Source organism: Artibeus jamaicensis, unplaced genomic scaffold, assembly GCF_021234435.1.
Source record: "Artibeus jamaicensis isolate MK-2021 breed Jamaican fruit bat unplaced genomic scaffold, CSHL_Jam_final contig_585, whole genome shotgun sequence".
Lineage (NCBI taxonomy): Eukaryota > Metazoa > Chordata > Mammalia > Chiroptera > Phyllostomidae > Artibeus > Artibeus jamaicensis.
The window spans coordinates 4,246,731-4,268,224 of NW_026521894.1; the positions used below are offsets into that span (position 1 = coordinate 4,246,731).

At 41.9% G+C, this 21,494-nt stretch overlaps 2 protein-coding genes across 3 annotated transcripts in view; one reads left to right on the forward strand and one right to left on the reverse strand.

Annotated features, from left to right (window-relative positions):
• ALG9 (ALG9 alpha-1,2-mannosyltransferase) overlaps positions 1 to 21,494 on the forward strand; it is a 159,350-nt gene that overhangs the window by 42,608 nt on the left and 95,248 nt on the right. For both annotated transcript variants that reach the window (XM_037136170.2, XM_037136169.2), the window contains exons 7-9: positions 4,753 to 4,840; positions 5,140 to 5,245; positions 12,240 to 12,362. In XM_037136170.2, the coding sequence (XP_036992065.2) occupies positions 4,753 to 4,840; positions 5,140 to 5,245; positions 12,240 to 12,362 (317 nt within the window). The remainder of the gene's footprint in view (positions 1 to 4,752; positions 4,841 to 5,139; positions 5,246 to 12,239; positions 12,363 to 21,494) is intronic.
• Positions 13,002 to 14,671, reverse strand: LOC119042447 (histone H3.3C-like). Its single transcript, XM_037136171.2, has 2 exons — positions 14,329 to 14,671; positions 13,002 to 13,069 (listed from the first exon to the last, which is right to left on the reverse strand). Exons 1-2 carry the CDS (start codon positions 14,669 to 14,671, stop codon positions 13,002 to 13,004), a joined length of 411 nt encoding a protein of 136 aa, XP_036992066.2.

The following is a 21,494-nucleotide window of genomic DNA, read 5'->3' on the forward strand; positions in this document are numbered from 1 at the left end:
TGAAATCTGAGTTCCTTTGTCAATGGAGTATTAAGGTCCCCAACTGTGATTGTGTTTTGGTCTGTTTCTCCCTTTAGTTCTGTGAGTAGTTGCTCTATATATTTTGGGTACTCCCTGATTGGGTTCATATATATTAGGAAGTATTATGTCTTCTTGATGTAATGTCCTCTTTTTTATTATAAAATGTCCATCTTTGTCTCATTTTACCTTTGTTATCTTGAAATCTATTTTGTCAGGTACAAGTGTGGCTAAACCTGCTTTTCCCCGTATGTTATTTGCTTGGAGAGTCATTTTCACCCTTTCACTTTGAATCTGCCTTTGTCTTTGCAGCTTAGATGTGTCTGTCTCCTTAAGGCAACATATGGTTGGGTTTTGTTTTTTTAATTCAGTCTGCTATTCTGTGCTTCTTTGTTGGTGAATTCAGTCCATTCCATCTAGGGTAATTATTGAGGTATGAGGGTTTCCTGGAGCCATTTTATCCTTTGTTTTCTGGCAGCTCTGTGCCTCCATTGGTTCTTTTCCTTTGTTTCCATCTGTTGTTTTTGTTGGGTGGTATTCCATCCTTCTCTCTTTTTTAAGCTGTGTATCTCAGTTTTGGAGTTTGTGTGTGTGGTTACCATTAGGTTTATGACAGAGAAAGTTTCATATATACACTAGTTTTTTTTTCTTTTGAATGCACTTGATCTCTCTCCTTCTTTGCAAATTCAGACCTTTATCTCCCCCTCTCCTTTTACGTTTTTATTGTCACAAATTATTCCTGCGTATGCTGTAAGGTTTTTTGGTGACCTTACTTGTAGTGTTATGACCTTTACTTCTTTGTTTTAGGTAGAATAACAACCCCTGTGAGTATTTCCCAGCAGCGGTGGCCTTCTGGTAATAAATTCCTTCAGCTTTTGTATGTCTGGAAAAGTCTTTATTTCTCCTTTATATTTAAGGGATAACTTTTGGATATATTATTCTTGGCTGGTAATTTCTTTCTTTCAGTAGTTTGAATATTTGATTACACTCTCTTCTGACTTGTAGAGTTTCTGCTGAGAAGTACAATGGTAACCTGATGTCCTTTCCTTTATAAGTCACTTCCTCCTTTTCCCTGCCTACTTTGAGAAGACTTTCTTCGTCATTAATTTTTGACAGTTTCAATACAGTGTGCCTTGGAGAAGCCTCTTTGGATTGAGGCAACTAGGTGTTCTTTTGCTTCTTTGATTTGAGGATCTAATTCTCTCCATAGATTTAAGAAGTTCTCAGCCACTATTTGTTTGAATATGCTCTCTATTCCCTTCTTCCTCAGGTATAGCTATTATTCTTATATTTCTTTTTCTTTTTCTAATATATCTTATTGATTATGCTATTACAGTTGTCCCATTCCCCCCTTTATTCCCCACCACCCTGCACATCCCCTCTCACCCTATTCTCCTCCTTTAGTTCATGTCCATGGGTCATATATACAAGTTCCTTGGCTTTTACATTGCCTATATTATTCTTAACCTCCCCCTATCTATCTATCTTCTGTCTACCGTTTATGCTACTTATTCTCTGTACCTTTTCCCCTCTCTCTTCCTCCCACTCCCCCACTGATAATCCTCCGTGTGATTTCCATTTCTGTGATTCTATTCCTGTTCTAGTTGTTTGCTTAGTTTATTTTTGTTTTAGGTTCTTTGTTAGTAATTGTGAGTTTGTTGTCATTTACTCTTAATATTTTTTATCTTCTTTTTCTTACATAAGTCTCTTTAACATTTTATGTAATAAGGGCTTGGTGGTGATGAACTCTGAACTTGATCTTATCTGGGAAGCACTTTATCTGCCTTTCCATTCTAAATGGTAGCTTTGCTGGATAGAGTCATCTTGGATGTAGGTCTTTGCTTTTTATGACTTCAAATACTTTTTTCCAGTTCCTTCTTGTCTGCATGGTGTCTTTTGAGAAATCAGCTGACAGTCTGATGGGAACTCCTTTGTTGGTAACTGTCTCCTTTTCTCTTGCTGCTTTTAAGATTCTCCCCTTATCTTTAATCTTGGCTAATGTAATTCTGATGTGCCTTGGTGTGTCCCTCCTTGGATCCAACTTCTTTGGGACTGTCTGAGCTTCTTGTACTACCTGGAAGTCTATTTCCTTTGCCAGATTGGGGAAGTTCTCCTTCATTATTTGTTCAAATAAGTTTTCAATTTGTTGCTCTTCCTCTTCTCTGGCACCTCTATGAATCAGATGGCCTGGAAGTTCCTAAGCCTCTCTTTATTATTTTGAATTTTTGTCTCTTCATTCTTTTCTGATTGGATGTTTCTTTCTTCTTTCTGATCCACACCGTTGATTTGAATACCAGTTCCCTTCCCTTCACTGTTGTTTTCCTGTACATTTTCTTTTATTTCACTTAGCATAGCTTTCATTTTTTCATCTAATTTGCAACCATATTCAACCAATTAAGTGAGCATCCTGATTACCGGTATTTTGAACTGTGCCTCTGGTAGGTTGGCTATCTCTTCGTCGCTTAGTTGTATTTTTTCTGGAGCTTTGATCTGTTCTTTCATTTGGGCCATTTTTTTTTTTTGTCTCAGTGCTCCTGTTACATAATAAGGGGGGAGCCTTAGGTGTTCACCAAGGCTGGGCAACCCACATTGCTGCATTTTGATGCTGGATGTGGAGGAGGGGGTTGAGAGGGAACAGTACTGCTTGCTCCACGTGCTGGCTGTCAGTTACTTCCCCTGCTACCCACAATCGAATTGGGCCTTTCTGGTGCTGATTCCTGGGTGAGTGGGTTTGTGTATTTTCTAGGACCCTGTGGGTCTCTCTAACAAACTGTCTTGTGAGGCTGGGAGTTTCTCCTGCTGCTGCCTGAACCTCCACAGGTGTTTTCAGTCAGAGGCTTTGAGGCTTTATTTCCCTGCTGGAACTCTAGGTTGTGAGGTCTGTCTTGCTCCCCAGTTGTTCCTCCTGGTTTATGTGCATGCAAATGTGGGGCTGCCCAGTCCCCAGTCTTGCCAGGTCTGCCAGCCGCAGCCTTGCTGTGAGTCCTCTCTGCCTGGCTGCCCATCTCCACCCCTTCTGCCAGATGAATGTTTCTTCTTTAATTCCTTGGTTGCTGGACTTCCATATAGTTCGATTTTCTGTCAGTTCTGGTTGTTTTTGTTTTTAAATTTGTCGTTGTCCTTTTTTTGGCTGTGTGAGAAGGCACAGTGTGTCTACCTATGTCTACATCTTGGCTGGAAGTTCATTTTTTTCTTTTTATACTCAGGTCTCTCTTCTTTCCTCTGTGTCATTCCAGGTTTCTGTCTTCAGTATCACTGATTCTTTCCTCCATCTGTAAGCTCCGTTTTCTATGCTCGCTAGTTTATTTCTGGTCTCTTTTATTAAATTCCTCACCTCCAGGATTTCTGTTTGGTCCTTTTTTAAAGTTTCAGTCTCTTTGGGAAAGTTCTTCTTTTGTTCATTAATTTCTTTTATGAGTGCATTAAATTCCCTGTCTGTATTTTCTTGTATCTTGCTGAGTATTTTCAGGACTGCAGTCATGAATGTGTTATTTATATCACATCACATAGTTACATGCATTCAAGTTTGCTTTCTGGAGAGTTTTCATTTTCTTTCTGAGTGGCCTCACTACCTTGGTTATTCGTGGTATTTGGTGGTTTCCTTCTCTGTCTAGGCATCAGTGTATTAGTGGCACTCCTCCAGTAGACTAATGTGAAAAGGTCTTTCTATTATTTTCCAATAGGTGGTGCTGAGTCACTCATTTTTTTTTTTTAACTGTGAACTCCCAAAGCTGACCTCTACAGGTGCTGTCAGTCTAGCCGCAGTGCTTGGGGGTGGAGTTGTCTGGGGAAATCCAGCTGCCTACTTTGTTCTATCCTCTTGGTAATGGTGATCTCTGATAACTTTGAGGGGTTCCCTTTCCATGCACCCAAACTGGGAGTCAGCCACAGAATGCACCCATTTTCCAGGGGAAATAGTGATTCTGTATTAATAAATCTCGAGTTTGCAAATAATGTGCTTCACAACCTGACACCAAAGATGACAGGAGGCAAATTTTGAGTCTTTGGGGTGGCAGGACTCTGGCTTTCTTTCTTTGGAATGCCAGCTGTCGGACAGCTATGGCAGAACCCCTGTGTTGTGTCCTTGCCCAGGTTTCTTGGCTCAGCCACAGTTTGCACTGCTCCTGCAAGAGTGCCTACTGAGTCTCTCTGCTCTCAGCTGAAGGAAATGCCATCCTCAGCTGGCTTCCTTCCCTCTCCAGGCTGAGCTTGCCTCTGGGCTCCTCGCTGCAAGACTGTATCCATGACCAGGCTGAGCTCTCCTCCATCCTCTCCTTCCCTCTCCCCTGTTTGATCCTGCTTGCCTAACTTTAGTATTGGAAAAGGATATATCAAAATTCAAGTCAAGTTTGTAATATGGTATTGCTAAGATCTTAATATATCACAAAAAGGAGGAATCAGTATTTATTTGGCAGGGTGGGTATAGGACAGTAGGCTACATTTTCTTATAATTAATATATTTTAAATGTCCATTAAACATAAATATATATAAAACAGAGCTCATCGCAGAAGCTCATTATTTATATTTCTTGTGCGTTGTTGGATATATACTGCTCTGATGGGTCCTATGAAGAGAACAATATTTTTGAGGAGACATCCTCTCATGTACCACTTTTTTTCTCACTGTAACTGCTAGAGACATATTATTCTCAGTCCAGCGGGAAGTATGTGTGAATCTGACCTGTCTATAGTCTAAGTATTTAACTCCCCACTTTCTATTTGTCTGTTAAATAGCTTACCTATTGCCTTTGATGTCCTGGTCATGAAACGCTGGTGGAAGAGTTTCTTTCATTGGTCACTGGTGGCCCTAATACTCTTTCTGGTGAGTTTTCCCATTTTCTTGTTTTGTTCTAAAGTTTTATGAAAGCAACTGCTGTTTCTTTTTTAATTTAGTTTAAGTTAATTTATTAGGGTAATATCTGTTAATAACACTATATAAGTTTCAGGTATCTAATTTTATAATTATTTGTATATTCCACTTTGTGAAAGCAACTTCTGATGTGGGAAAGAGAACATTAGGAGTTGATTTTGTTTTTATTTTGAAGTTTATCCTATCGGCATTGTAAGGATGTTTCCAGAGCAAAACTTTGCAATTGTTGTGTACCTTCTGCTCTGTTTCAGGTGCCTGTGGTGCTCATTGACAGCTACTATTATGGGAAGCTGGTGATCGCACCACTCAACATCGTGTTGTATAATGTCTTTACTCCACATGGGCCTGATCTTTATGGTAAGGCCTTATGACACTGGGAAAAAGTTAGGAAGGAGCTTAATTTGCCTGGGCTTTGAAATTTTAATTCAGTTGCCTCATTTTATCACTTGAGTATAGTGCAGTGATAATATGTTGCCACTTAATAATTCTCCTTGATTAATGTGATGTTTGGATTTAGCTTTCTATTAGACCCACTGTCTGTTATTCTCAGTTTCAAAATAGTGAGGATTCCATTGTGTATGCCATGGCTTTTGATACTACTCTTTTTAAATTAAAAGTTCCTTTTTCCTCTTTTCATTAGAAAATTAATATGATAACGATAACAAACACATTCATAATCCCATAACCTCCAGATAGCTATTGTTAACACCTTGGAGTATATTTTTCCATATACATATACTGTATATGTATAGTATATTTTCTGTACATATACAGATTTGGTATTATATTTTCTTTTTTTAATTTGCATTACTTTAGTATCGGGTGTCAGGGGAAAAAGTTTGGAAAACCCTTAGAGCATAACAAGTGGGGGGTGAGGTGAACTTTAGAGGGTAGGTAGTACTGATGTAAGAATGGTCCACACCTGTAGAGAATTTTGTAAGAATTTGAGCCAAACTGACAACACATGCTAGGTAGGAAGCAAGATCTTTTGCAGCTTCTTTTATACACTTGAAATTAAGGAAGGAATAAGGAAGGTGGAACTACGGGAGGGTGGGAGAAAGCCAGGCAGGGATCTAATCAGGTGAAGATTATGCACTCTCTTGATGGTGATCACATTTTAGAAGGAGAAGTCTAGAGAGAGTTATTTCAAAGCTGTGTTAACCTAGATGCACTGAAACAGCGGATAGGCAGGGCTCGCTTATGGCAAGGATAAGCCTTTTACTGAAGAATTTATATGCCTTGGTGTGACTACCTACCATGACCTCTCTAGTTAGAAATTTATGATCAGATCAACCCAGCGAGGTTACTTCCCACAGAACCCCTTTTTTTATCCACAGTAGTTTGGTCAGTTTAGGGTTAAGAGAAAAGAAAAAAAAAAAGAAATGCCTTTTGTTTGGGGATGCATTAATTCTCCAGTTTACTGCCTTCTCCACCCCTCCCCTGATGTCTTTCTCTCAACCATTTTTCTCTTTTTTTTCACTGCTAGTCATTTGTACCCTGAGGGTATTTGTGTTAGCAAACACTACAGAGGGAGGTAATAGAGCTTCCTCATCAGATCATGCAGGTCAGTAAATAACTTATGAGACAGTGTTTCACTAAAATAAGTGTAGTTTTACACTTCTGCCTTAATTTTTTCAACTTTTTAGAGCATTTCACATGTGGTTAGCCTGGGACTCTGCTATGGAGCAGATTAATATTTTCAATGTGTCTTATCAATTTAAGCCGTACTCACTTTTTCTGTGCCCCCTGCTAATAGAATCAACAGACTGAGATTTAAAGTAAGCCTAAGAATGAAATTTAATTGGGTCTTCTGGAATCTGGGGAATATCAGTCTTTTAGATGGCAAGTGATAGGTTAAAATAAACTGTTTTGTTCAGTGAATTGAATTCACAAACTGCATGGTTAAAACATGAGTGCTGAGTGAAGGAATTTCAGAAGGCTCCGTTATGGTTCCAGGATCCCCAGAGGTATGAGAAAAAGCCCCAATTTTAAGCTTTTGCCTCTAGATGTCTCCCTTTAGCTAGAGTTTGTATGTTTTAAATTGCCCCTTGTTTTAGTTTAGTTGTAAAATTTTATATGATTCTACAAGACAAGGACTACTTCTGTTAGACCCAAATTGCACATTATAAATTGATTTACATGGAACCTATTGGAAACATGATATCTATTGTGTATGGGTGAATAAATTATGTTTATTTGAGTTTAATTTTGAAAAAGTGGCTTTTTCACCATTTAGCTGGGATATTACATACTGATGTTCTGACTACTTATGTGTAAAACTTTGTGTTAGAGTATATGAATGTTACATATTTTGTGTAGTCCTTTAGATTGATGAAGTTTATAAATCTGGAAATCAGCAGGATGACGGAGAGTAAGAAAAAAAGAATAAATTCTGATTTAAGTTTATAGTGATAGTTTAACATTCAGTGGGTCAAGGACCCCTGGGGTAGGTTTTGGGGATCCAGCAGAGCTGTGGTATGGTCAGCACAGAATAATCCTTGGGACTGTGTTTGCCTGCTTTGATGAACCTGGGATAGCTTCAGTTCAGGTTTTGCTATTTTGGATATACGGGAACTGATCACTTTCTCAGTGATAGAAAGCTTGGTTGGGATAGTTGGAATTGTCATACTGGTGTCAATAGGACTGATACAGTGCTGTAGTCAGCCAGAAGTGGTGGGGAGTGTTGATTCTTTCTTTCTTTATTTTTGTTTAGGTAATACTGACTAGTACAGTCGTAGTATATAAATTTCAAGTGTACAACATTATAATTTGATATCTGTATACTTTATTGCATGCTGACCACGAAAAATCTGCTTTCCATCTGTTGCTATATGTTTGACCTAGGGATTGTTCCTGGATGGTAGAATTTCACGTTTTTACCTCCTCTTTACCTCAGTTGACAGTGGGAGGGTTGATTTGCCTTGTTTGAAAGAGCATTAACTCCTTTTTGCTTCAGCACGCCTATAGAGAGAATACTTCATTTATCTTAGGAGAAGGCAGGTTTTTTTTAAAGACTTTATTTATTTATCTTTAGAGGGGAAGGGAAGGAGAGAGGGAGAGAAATATCAATGTACGGTTGCCTCTCGTGTGTCTCCTGCTGGGAACTGGCCTGCAATCCAGGCATGTGTCCTGACTGGGAATTGAACCTCGATTGTCTGGTTCACAGGCCCACATTCAATCCACTGAGCTACGCCAGCCAGGGCGGGAGAAGACAGTTTTTGTGTGTTCTAGGTCCTCAATGAAAATTTGTCATGACTTAATGGATGATTAAATGAATGAATGACTGGACAAAGTCTGGAGTATCCATCAGATTATATCAGTGCCCTGATCAGTATAATGTCCTAGAACTGCTTTGGTTAGACCTGTTGTGGTATAGTAGGTTGGGATTTTCTTTATACCAAATAAGAATATTAAGTAATTTTGCCTTGGCTGGTGTGGCTCAGTGAATTCAGTGCCAGCCTGAGAACCAAAGGGTCGCCAGTTTGATTCTGTTGGGGCACATGCCTGGGTTGCAGCCCAGGTCCCCAGTAGGGGGCATGTGAGAGGCAACCACACATTGATGTTTCTCCCCTCTCTGTTTCCCTCCTTTCCCCCCTATTTCTAACAATAAAAAAATAAAATCTTTTAAAAAAAGAATAATAAGTACTTTTAAATCCTAAAGTACTTTATGATTATCAGCTAATTTTGTTATAATTGTTGAGTCCATTTGATAAATATCAGACTTATCTTTTACAAGATGATGCTTTGATGCTGTACAATTGTCCAGCAGTTAGACAGCATATCTTTTGTCACAGAAAGTCCAGCTCTATTACTTTACTTACATATTTGGCACTATTTGGCATTATTTTGACTATTTTGTAAAAGTCTCCTGCTCTGAGTTCATTAGCGATGGTAGGCACACCATTTCTTATTTGAAAATTAAAAATGATAATAGTTTTTTTATACATCCCATAATGTTCTTTCTTACATATAAGAATATAATAAGCCTACAAATACTTCTTGAGTGACTGGATAAATGGATTTGACTTAAAGAAATGTTGACTAAATTGATTTTGAGCATTTATCACATATCCTTATAGAACTTGCTGTTTAATAAGGCTGCAGACACATGAATAAATAGTTACAGTTCAATGTATTAGGTGCTACAGTGGAAAGATACTAAGGGAACCATAGGAGCAAGTCCATCTTGGTGACACGAAAAACTTCTCAGAGGTGGTGCTTCTTGAGCTGAGCACTGCTTCCAGCTTTCCCTCACCTTACCTTTTGCACCATTTAAATGCTTAGCTTGTCATTCCGATGCATTCTTTCTGCATAGTTCAGCTTTGATACTTTCTGAGCAGCAGCACAGCATACTTTCCTGGAGATAAAAGTTTTTACTCTGTTTTCTTTTAAGGCAGATGTCTCATCAAATAGAGGGAGGACACTAACTAACAGAATTCACTATTTTTTTCCTCTGTTGCCTTTGTTTTTGATACTGTTGTCACTAGAACCTTTTCCACCCTTGGCTTATCCCCCAGTTTTTGCCTCAGCTTTCAGGGAAGTAAGTCTATGATGAAATATTCACAGCCTAGCTATGAACTTGGGTCTAATGAGCACCGAACACATAAAAACAGTTTATCAACTTAATACTTTTGGTTCTGCATCTCAGAGTTCAGTGTACCTAGGTAAAAAGATCATCAGATCTCCAAGAGGGCACAGTAAGTTGTGGGAGAGACAAATATTTGCTAGAAACTGGAGGAGCTTTCCTGGAGAGACATTATATATCTGCAAGAATCTAAGAGAAAGAGGTGTTTTTTCTATTGATGCTTAGCCTTTGTAATAGATGATATCGAAGATGTCCCCCTGTCTCCCTGGTCATGCTGGTTTTTCTTTTCTGGCTCAGGTTTCCAGAATTGTTAAGGAAAAAGTCAGGACAAGGTTAATAGCTAGGCCTCCAAACTGGCAGTCAGGAGAGGATTATGCAAAAACTTTCCTCTCTGGAGTCCTCCTAAAGCACTCAAGTTAGGAAATGCATTGTTAAATATTAATTAAAATCCAGAGAAAACATATTTTCTAATAAAACCATCCATTTGTTTTCTGTAACCCAAAGGGTTATTTGTAAAGAATAACAGAATGTAAGTATCTCTGATGAATTTGGCCTGGATTAGGACCTCTCTTTCTGAATAGGCTGAATCATTGTATTTAGACAGGAGGGAGTGAACTTGCACAACAGGTGACACACAATTGAACTTGAGTCCTTCCTTAAGTATGCCCCCAACCCCCGTCTTACTCCTCTCCTTAGTGTTTCTAGCAGTATAGGTTTGGCTTCTAATCTTATTTTGCTGGCAAGCTGCAAAAATGTCAGGTTTTTCTGACTGTTCCTCTGCCTTCTTTCTGATTACCCTTTTAAGCAACACTGATTGCAGGAAATTGCTGTGGTGCAAGGCGGGTGTCACAACACAGTGATTAAAACCCGTGTGTGTCATTCCCTGCCTGATTGAAGTAATCACCCGGAGGGGAAGAGCAGATGGAAAAACCTTCCAAATGGGGAGGAGGTCGGGGGACTGTTTCTCATCAATTAGGTTTAAGGATTTTGAGTTAAAGAATCAAAGCTAACATGAGCAAGGCTTATGTTTTTAGTCATGTTTCATTCTGAATCTTCAAAACTTCTGAGCAGGGTCTGGGTCTCTGAACATTGTTTTCCTAAGGAAAACAGGTTGTGCTATTTACCAAACACAAGGTCCCCTGTATACCTAACTGTAAAATAGTAGTTGGGCATATCAAGGGGACAGATACTAGAATGTAAGTGGGATCGTAACCGGAAAATACACTGGCGTTCGGGCTGCCTGTCGCTACCAAACCCAATAAGCAATGACAGCGATTGAATCTTTATGGGCACTTTATTCAGGTGGCTATTGATCTGAGAAGATGGCAGGTTCATATCCTAATAGACCATCTTCCCTTCTCTTTCCAGGCCAGACTTTTTATAGCAGGCAATACACAAGGTGCAGTGAGGGCTTTGAGATTCAGGGAGGACAGAGTGAAAGAAGCTGCAACATTCCCGTCCTGGGCAGTTTGCTGTTCCCAAGGGCAGGTGGTCAGGTGGTCTTCTGTCTCCCCCTAGAACACAAAATGCCTGGATGCCTCCATTTGTCCCCAGGTGGTAATCTTTAGCAGTGCCCCAGGAGATCGGCTGTTTTCCCAGGAGCTAGGACAGGTCTTAATCTATAGTTTCTGAAACAAAAGCTTTTAACATATACAATTACTTGCTAGGCTTATAACTTTTTATTTTAAGCTAAAATTTTCCAACTCTTGAGTCCCCTATCAGGATGAACAAGCAAGAAGAAAACAGTAAAAGCCTGAATAGCACAATTCTACAAGACTGCCAACCCCCAACATTTCTCTTCAGATGCCAATGGAATGTACAGGTTGTCACCTGTGCTTCTGATGGACTACCTATAGATTGGAAGTTCTGACAACTCCCTTTATGGGTGCAATTAATTTGCTAGAGTAGCTCACAGAACTCAGAGGAACATGTACTTAGCTTTACCAGTTTATTTTAGGACCTAAATGAATAACCAAATTGAAGAGATGCATGGGGCAAGGTATGTGGGAAGAAGCTGAAGACCCTTTGCTTTCTCTGCTCTCCTTACACCTCTGTGTGTTCATTCACCAACTTGGGATCCAGTCCTTTCTGGTTTTTATGGAGGCTTCATTATGTAGGCTTGATTGATTAAGCCATTGGCCACTGGTGATTGAACTTTATTGCCAGCCCCTCTCCCTTCCCCTGAGGTCAGAGTTGGGGGGAAGTAGGATTGAAAATTCTGACCCTCTCTCATAAGATTGGTTGTGGTTTCCCCCCCAAGCAGTTCCCAACTTTAGGTTATCTAGGGGCTTTCCTAAGAAAAGATACTTTATCACTCTAGTCACTTAGGAAATTCCAAGTTGCAAAAACTGTTAGCTGCAAAACTGTTTTAGGAGTTCAGTACCAGAATGAGGAAGAAGACCAAATACATAGTGTGCATTATAAATTACAATAGCACCAGTAATATGTTTATATTATTTAGTTGTTTTGACAAAGTATTTGTCCCAGTGGGGCATGGCTATTTGAAATAGTTGTCAGTATAGAAAATACAGCTTAATATTTGAAACTTGATTTCTGTCTAGATCATGACCAATCCCATTTTATTCCTGTCTTATGTCTTCTGCTCTTTTGCTTTCTGCGTGTTGCTGAACATGGAAAGAGTGGGCTCGTGGACTTTTACTTGGGGCATTAGATCATCATTACTGAAATGTAGAATATTAAGAATCAAACACTGTAATGCTGTTGAAGGCACCCGCTAATGATTTCTTATCTCTTGGTCTCCCTCAGGCACAGAACCCTGGCATTTCTATTTAATGAATGGATTTCTGAATTTTAATGTAGTCTTTGCCTTGGCTGTCCTGGTCTTACCACTGACTTCTCTCATGGAACACCTGCTGCAGAGATTTCATGGTGAGTGGCATAAAGGATGATAGATTTTGGGGGAGGAAAGAGCAAGTAACAATGTATACCAAGAAATTAAAAGGAATCTGCTTATTTATTCTCCATTTTCTTCCTATGGAAATGGTTGGCTTTTTGAATTTTCAATCTGTATGAGAAGATTATTTAGACCTCTGTGAAGATTGGGTTAATAATTGCAAGTTAAACTGGCAGGGAGGAGCTTTATAGCCCTTAGAGAGAGGAAGTCAACATAATTTACAGAACCACCCAGGGGGGCAAAAACACTTATAAAATCTCAGAAGATAAGCCTATTCGATTGAGTCTTGTATTTTTTTTTGTCCAGAAAAATTAACAGGTTTATTTATATTGTTGTAAAGTTGAACTGCTTGAAACTTGTTCAGTGAAACACCTTGACTTGCATTAATGCTTTATGTCCCCCCATTTATATTTTTTAAAAAATCACACACAAATGAAAATGGAAAAACAGCCAATACCTGATTTCTGTCCCCTATTTTCCACTTGCAGTCATATACTTAGGTACCTTTTTGACCCCATGGAAAAAAAATATCAAACGTCCAGAACTACTAATAACAGGAAGAAGAGAATTTTTTTTATTTTAAAGAATGAAATGTTTCCCATCATAGTGGATTCTTAAGCATGTTCTCCACATATGCGGCGTGCTAGCAGGATGTCTTTTGGCATAATTGTTACACGTTTTGTTACCGAACAATAGGTCCGAGGGGGGGGCAATATTTGGCCCACCTAGGGATGCCAAAAACTGCTACAGAACAGGGGCCCCTCCCAAGGACAGAATACTAATATCTACTGGGCTCTTATGTCCACCGCCAATTGGAAAGATATCTCTCAATGCTAGAGATTTGTGAAAAGGAAACAAAATGTTTATTTAATGCTATACAGATTTAACGTAGTGACCCGATGTCCCCATAAAAATATCAAAGTACTTCAGGATAACCACAGACACCCACACAGTGCTCCCTTCTCCCAGTGTCCCAACTCCAGGTACTGTAAATCAGGAAAAGAGCACACATCTGTGTTTCAGGCCGTTGGCACCGTCAGCTGTGTCACCGTGCAGGCAGGATCTCTCTCTAGTTAATCCAAAAGTCATGTGGCACCCTCTCACGGTCTACTGGCAAGAGTTCTTTGTACCCAGTTCCAGTCAAAGTCTCTCCTGCTTTCCAGGCCACTTGGCCAAAGGGGGCACCCCAAAGCCGTGTGGGCCTCTTCTACCAAAGCTGCAGGGGTCCACACTCCACTAAAAGCATGTGTCTTTCTTCTTCACCTGGCTGCAGGGATCTCCTTTCTGGCAAAGCTGCATGGTTTTCCCTTTCACCTGGGAAAAAGGGGGTCCGCACTCTGCCCCAAATTCTGTGGCTGTCTCTCCTCTTCACCTCGGCAAGAGGGGGGTCTTAACTCAGCTGAGACCACATGGCTCTCTTCCCAATGGCTGCTGCATCTGCGTTTAAATCTCCGTACCCATCCTCCTTTGTGGCCCCATTTCTGACTCCTCCTACAGTCAGTTACACCTGCCAGGACTCTCATACCCTCCCAGCTTTACTGAGCTGCCATCATTAGTCTGGGCAGTTATGGCCCCATAGCGTGGAGCCAATCAATTTCAGGCTCTCACGCAGGTGCGTAACCTGTGTGTAACCTGGGGACCTGCCCCTAGTTACATCCTGGGTAGAAGCCACTCCCTTCTCCCTGGCTCAAAACTTGGCCACAGCTATTAACATATCTATGAAACCAGTTAAAGGTTATAGATATGTTAAATAATCATTTCAGAGGTTAGCTGCAAAACTGTTGCTATGCAAAACAGCTCTCAATGGCCCTGCTCCATTTGTTCCTTTCCCTTGGGGGCGGTGAGGACATCTTAATTATTTCTTGGACACCCTGAGCTCTGGACCCCATCCCAAATCCTTTTCTGGGGCCCCCCTCTTGGCTGCACCCTGTTACAGTTTGGCGTGGACAGCACACAGGCTGGTGTCTTCAAAAAGACCAATCAGATAGGCTTCACTTGCTTCCTGCGAAGCACCAGTAGCTGCACTCTGGAAGTGCAAATCTGCTTTGAAGTCCTGAGCAATTTCTCGCACCAGACACTGAAAGGGAAGTTTGCAAATCAGAATTTCAGTGGACTTCTGATAATGTCTAACTTCATGAAGTGCCACAGTACCAGGTCTGTAACGAAGAGGTTTCTTCACCCCTCCAGTAGAGGGCACACTCTCGAGAGTGGCTTTGGTAGCCAGTTGTTTTCTCGGTGCTGTACCACTGGTTGATCTGTGGGCAGTCTGCTTTGTATGAACCATGGTATAGGGACCTCTTTGCTTACCCTCCTTCTCCTTTGGCTGGAGCTTGGCAAGCTGGAGGAGGTGTTGGCGTTAGAGAGCAGTGGTGGCTGTGAACCTGAGTCTTCTGTTTTGTAAAGAAGTGTGTGTTAACATGATAGATGGCTTAAGATAATGCTAGAGGCAAACATTCTTTGGGAAATTACTTCCACCAAAATCTGAGAACCAAGCCAAACTGGATCCTGAAGTGAGAAGCTTTGCACTTCCTAAGGAGCATGATGCTTTTTTGTTTGTTTGTTTTGCTTCTATATTTGCAGTATTGTGAAAATTTTAATTTGTCACTTGCTTGCTCTGCTTCTGTATTGCACAGCCAGTATTTTCTCAAGTTGTCATGGCTTTGGATATCCAGTGCTCATAGTTTCTTTTATGGAAGACAGATTTGAGCAGAAATTTATATGATGCTTGGAAAGAGATTTTATTTCAGACTTTTCAGTCTGATTTGGATGCCATGAAACTGATCCCTCTGTAGGAGGGTGTGGCCAGGGGGCCCCCCAAAGAAGAATTTGCAGTGAAATCCAGAACTCAGGGTGTCCAGGAAAAATGAAAAAATATGGGATGCCCTCACCCCCACAAGCCTGAGCTGGGGGGATGGGGTACATGGAGCAGGGCCATTGAGGTGTTTTGCATAGCAACAGTTTCATGGATAACCTCTAGAATGGTCATTTAACATATCTGTAACCTTTAACTGGTTTCATAGATATGTTAAATAGCTGTGGCCATGCTTTGAGCCAGGGAGAAGAGACTGACTTCCACTCAAGATGTAACTGGGAGGCAACTTCCCAGCCCCCGTTACAGTGCCTGTGTTAGAGCTTGGAGACAGCTGGCTCCACGCCATGGGGCCACGCCTGCCCAGACTCACTATGGCAGCCCAATAAAGCTGGGAAGATATGGAAGTCCTGGCGGGTGTAGCCAACTGTGGGAGGAGTCAGAAATGGGACTTCAGTGGAAGATTGGCATGGGGATTGGTGGCAGCCATTGGAAAGAGAACCTAGTATTTTTGGCCAGAATGGGGACTCCCGCAGCCATGTGACAGAGATCACCATGTAGCTTTAGCAGAGAGAACCATGCGGCTTTGGCCAGAATGGGGGGACCCCCCTCCCCACCACAGCCATGAGAAGAATCATCATGCAGCTTTAGCAGAGAACCACCATGCGGCTTTCTATTTCTTTTCCTGAGATACTGTACCTCAGACTGGGCAAAAGGGGAAAGAAGGACCATGTATGCTTGTGGGTGTTTTAAGGGACTTTGGGATTTTGATGAGGACATTAAGTCATTACTCTTAAGTCTGTATAACTTGAATTAATAATTCCTTTTCACCAATCTCTAACATGGAGAGCTATAATTCTCTGGCAAAGGGAAAGGCGAACCTAGTACAGGGGGTTTCCAGGAGAAGGGGGGTCAACTAGGTAACATTGTAGAAGCCCCTTCCCTGGTGGCCGGTCTGGGAAAACCATGGGAGAGACCACATGTACAGTAGCTTTACAACTACTTGTCACAGTAAAAGCCTGCCAAAACTAGCCAGGAAGGATCCGCCCTGTAAGAATAGAGTCCCTCCAGCCCATGAGGTCAATCTCTGCTTGGAGTTGGCCTGCTCCCATGTTCTCTGCTATAAACTCTGGGTGTTTAGTTCAAATCTTTGTCCCGATCCCCAAGAACCTGGTTACCTGCACCCACCTGTGACACCTCCATTCCACCCCTTATTCCGCTTTTCTACTATTCCTGGTTTATGAAAAATTCGCTATATTATAGTAATAGACTATGATAACAGCCTTCAGAGTTACTTTTGTTTTGTGTGAGGGCTGTTTTAACACAACTGTTGCTGGTGAAAATCAGCTCTTTTGCAGTGTCAAGAGAAAAGAATATCAAATGGCACATGTGTGGAGAAGGTTAAACATCATGGCAAAATTTTATTGGAGTTGAGGGAATTAACCCTCAGGGACATAGAAAGCAGGCAGGCTCTACCAGTAGCTGCCACTAGGTTCCTGTTAATCCTCCATATATTTTCTTGGTTCTTGGTAAAGAATAGGGTGCCATTGAAACCATCCAACCCAACTTCTGGATTTTTACTGGCTTCAGTTGGGCCCTCCTCCCAACCAATCTCTTTCCTGGACCTAGTGGGTCCCTAGTGGGACCTAGTGGGAGCATATTAAGTAGAAATGCCTCCCCTTGCACTATCTTGACTTCTATTGCTCACGTCAAAAAGTTCCTCACATGTCATCTGGTCTCCACTGCACACGTGCCCAGCAGAGGAGTTTCCCCGCATCCTCCCTCTGGGAGTCCAGCACCCAGCCAGCAGCACCCTGAAGGAGAGTTTCCTGTCTGCCCTGCATTAATGTTCCTTGGTGGCTATCTCCGGAATGTGTGAATGAGTCTATTTGTACTATGGCTTCCTAGTAAACTCAGTGGAATGCTGTCCTAATATCTGCTTCAGCTTTTGAGCATATTAAATTAAGCTTAATATTTATTCACCTCCCTAGTTTATTAAGCTTAATATTTGATTCCTTGTGCTTCCTTTCTTATATTAATAATCAGCTAACTACACTAATATTTTTCTCTATGAAGACTTTGGGCCTTGTAATCTTATAAGGGTAAATAGATGAAGGCCTCATCCTCTGTAGCTGATTTTTGCTGTCAAAGATCGTAGTCCTGCCTATTCCCAGGCCCAGAGGGTCTTCTTATCTGCTGAAGGAGGAAAGGAGCAAAAACGGAAGGAGAGTCTTTATACAGGGAAGAGGGGTTTTGCAAAGTCCAGGTTAGTCATCTGTGCCTGAGAGGCAGCATACGTGATGTCTAGAGAACGGCGATGTTGGATAAGCTGGGTTCCTTGTGGTTTCGAGGCGACAAATTTAATAAGAATGATAGAAGACATAGTCTAAAAATGAAAATTATAGCAACTAAAGGTCTGCTGAGAGGTAAGAACCAGGAGATGGAGAGACTAACTTGATAATGTCCCAGATTAGGTTGGAGGAGTGGCTTCCCTGGACCAAGGTGTGTCACACCTGTCTAAAGCGCTCTCATTTACCGTATTTAACTCAAATTCTGCTTGGGAACATTCTAAGATTTCCCTCACAAAGACCTTTGGGCCCTTTGTATCTGAACCATTAGGGCATAAAAGGAAAGCAGTTTAAGTGAAACCAATAGACTGCCCCATACTTCACTGACTCATCCAGCGAGTCCTGACCACAAGTCAATCCAGCCAAACCACTGAGTCTTACTTCAGGAGAAGGTGATGTACATGGGCTTCTAAAGAGAGGCCTATGCCATGTAAACAAGCAACCAGGCAAATAAGTTCATAGGCATACACCCTATGAAAACAGAAGGAAGAACAGAAAGGTTAATGAACACATCAAATCATAAAACAGTTTCTGAATTTGTAAGACTATCAGTTGAGAAGACTTCCAGATACAAGGCTTTGCGGGTATAAAAGCAAACAGCAATTGCTGGAAGAGGGGAAATCCCCAAGCCAGGTTCTGAGCAGGGACCTGAGCACCCGCCCTCTTGTCTTGTCTGCAGGCTCCTGTTGCTGAGCCACAGGAAGCAGGGAGTCTGCACAGTCTGAGACAGCGGGAGAAGGCAAAAGGGGAATGGAGCTGTGTGCACACATTGCTCTCAGATCAGCTGGGCCTGGCAGTGGCTGTAGGAAGTCCCCTTTCCTGTGCAGAAGGTGGAGATGTACTAGCTGGGCATACTCGGGGTTTCATGTGCTAGGAGTAAAATCCATGGCAGCAGTGGGTGTGTGCTTGCTCCCTGCATTCTGTGTTCCACTGGCACCCATATGTTCATTGCCCTGCAGGAACCCACAGCACTGGGACCGTTTTGCATACAGGACAGATTATTCCCAAGCTACAGTCTAAGCTGCATGGGGCTGGGACAGTGATACGATAAGTGGAAGAAATAGGCAGTAGCAGAGGGGTGAGGAGAGACAAGTGAAGTTCGAGCAGTTTTCTTTTTTCTTTATTTATGTTTATTTTTTAATCCTCACCCAAGGGTACGTTTATTGATTTTAGAGATAGAGGAAGGTAGGGGAGGAGAGAGAAAGAAGAGAGGGAGAGAAACATCAGTGTGAGAGAGAAACATTAATTGGCCCTCTCCTGTGTGCACCCTGACTGGGGATTGAACCCACAACCTTTTTGGCGCTTGGGACAATGCTCCAGTCGAATGAGCCACCCAGCCAGGGCAAAGATCAAGGAGTTTTACTGCAAGCCACAGCTCCTCCCACTTGTCCTGGCTCACCAGATGTTGGTGGTGGAAGTGAAGTTCTTGCAGTATCTTGAGAAAAAGCATTTCCAGGGACCCACAAGGGAAGATGAGGTCTGGTAGTAAGATTTACTTGGGTGCTTGATTCAAAATCAAAAGAGTGCCCCTCCTGGGATCTCAGTGTCCCATCTCTATCTATCCCACCATGGGAAAAGTCCAACCATGTGTTCAGTAAGGCTGAAACAAAGGCCAGCGCCCAGAGTTTCTGTGTGGTCTCAGTCCCCATCTCTCTAGCTTAGCTCATGTTCTCAACTGTGCTGCTGTGTCCAGGCTCTTACCTGGAGCCTATGTTTGGAGTTTAGCCATGCGACTGCTAAGGCCACATGGCTATGTAGAAAGAAAAGTCCAGTAAGCGGGACAAATCAGAATCATAGAGAGGAGGTGGTTTCATTGTTCCCCTGGGGTTATAAACAGGAGATTTTTTAAAATAACCAATCAACTTCCCAAGTTTTGGGGGCTCATGATGGGTCCACCCCCTAGTTAGACGGACAGGCTTCTATGCTGAAGCACCTGCTGGTGCACCCTCCAACAGTGGGTACTGGAGGGCAAGCAGTGTGCTCCTCAGGAGGTTTCCTGTGTTACGAGGACTCAGGCTCCTCAGCAGCAGTCCCCTGGAGTGTTTGTGAGTCTGTTTATACCGTAGCCTCTTAGTAAACTGAATGGGAAGCTGCTCTAGTATCTGCTTCAGCCTCCTAGTTTATTAAGCTTAATATTTGTTTCCACTCCCTAGTTCATTAAGCTTAATATTTGATTCCCTGTGCTTCCTTTCTTTGTTTTTTAAGATTTTATTTATTTACTTATTTATTTACTTTTAGAGAGAGGGGAAGGCAGGGAGAAAGAGAGGGAGAGAAGCATCAATGTGTGGTTGCCTCTCACACGCCCCCAACTGGGGACCTGGCCTGCAACCCAGGCATGTGCCCTGACTGAGAATCGAACTAGTGACCCCTTGGTTTGCAGGCTGGCACTCAGGCTGCTGAGCCACACCATCCACAGCTCCTTTCTAATATTAATAGTTAACTAACTATACTAACATAATTATAATGCTGTCATCCCTTAAAGTCATCTAATATCAAGTTGATATTCAGATTTTCATTGTCTGAAAAATAGCTTTTTACAGTTAGTTTGTTTTAAAGCAGGATTAAACAAAGGTCGTATACTGAATTTTTTAATACTCTGTTCCCTAAGCTTTTTAAGAGGTTTTCTGCCAGGGTCCAGCCTTGGCAGGGTTCAGTCCCCAAAGAATGGATGGCGCAAGCGACAAATGAAGAGTCAGACACCTGGCTGGATGCCGGAGAACAGCCAGCCTCTGTGGGTCTGACCTGACTCTCTGAGTTTGATTTAAGCTTTATTTTTATAGAAATTGATACATAACATTAAAGGAGCAGGTGCATGGCATGAAGTTATATTAAACAAAGGTTATTTTGACCAGGAGTGTCATAAATCAGACAATTAGAGCTAGCTGTATGTATAGAGCTTTAGATATCTTATTATTTATTAAAGTTCTTATAATTAAGCATGGGGCATTTATTTCTACGTGCTTAGTTTGTAATAGTTAATTAGCTTGTCCTGCTTCTTTTATCTGTCTAATTCTACTTAATATATACTTTTGTCCAAGGCAGAAGAGGGGCTGTTACTCCATCAACTTTTACATATTCAGGGGCTACTTCATTAGGGGGGACTTTGCTCTCTGGCCAAGAAATTATTTTGTGTAACTTCATTGGAATTATGCGGATCATCGACCCTGAAATGCAGGTGTCTAAAAAATCCCACCACCTATTAATCGCAAAGACAAACATGCAGGGGAGAGATAGGCAGGAAGTCCAGCTACAGTTGCCTCTGCTGTGCAGGTGCATCTCATCTGTCCCGACTGTGTCAAGGAACGGCTGCTGGTCAGCTCCTGACAGTTTTCCACGCTCACTATTATTGAACAGACAGAGGGGAATGGGGGTCACGATATACTATTGCCAAAAGGACCCCCTACTAGGTTTGTTATGTCCACAGCCAGATAGGAAAGACATCTCTCAATGCCAGAGATCTGTGAAAAGGAAAGGAAATGTTTATTTAATGCTCTACAGACTTAAAATAGTGACCTAACGTCTTCATTACACTATCAAAGTTGTTTTTGGGTATCCTCAGACCCGCAGAGTGCTTCCTTAAAGAAGCAAACCTCTGTGTTTCGGGGCACTGGCATCGTCAGCTGTGTTGCCATCCAGGCAGGATCTCTAATTAATCCAAAGTCATGTGGCACCTTCTCATGGCCTACTGGCAAGAGTTCTTTCACCCTTCTTCCAGGCAAAGCCTCTCCTGCTTCCTGGGCCATGTGGCCAAAAGGAGCACCCCAAAGCTGCGTGGTCCTTTTGTACCAAAGCTGCAGGGGTCCCCAATCTGTCCAAAACTGTGTGGTTCTTCTCTTCACCAGAGCTGCAGGGGTCTGCACTCTGGCCAAACTGTGTGGGTCTCTCCTCTCCTCCAAGCTGCATTGAGGGGGCAGGTCACTACTCTGCCAAAGCTGAGTTCTCTGTTAAAG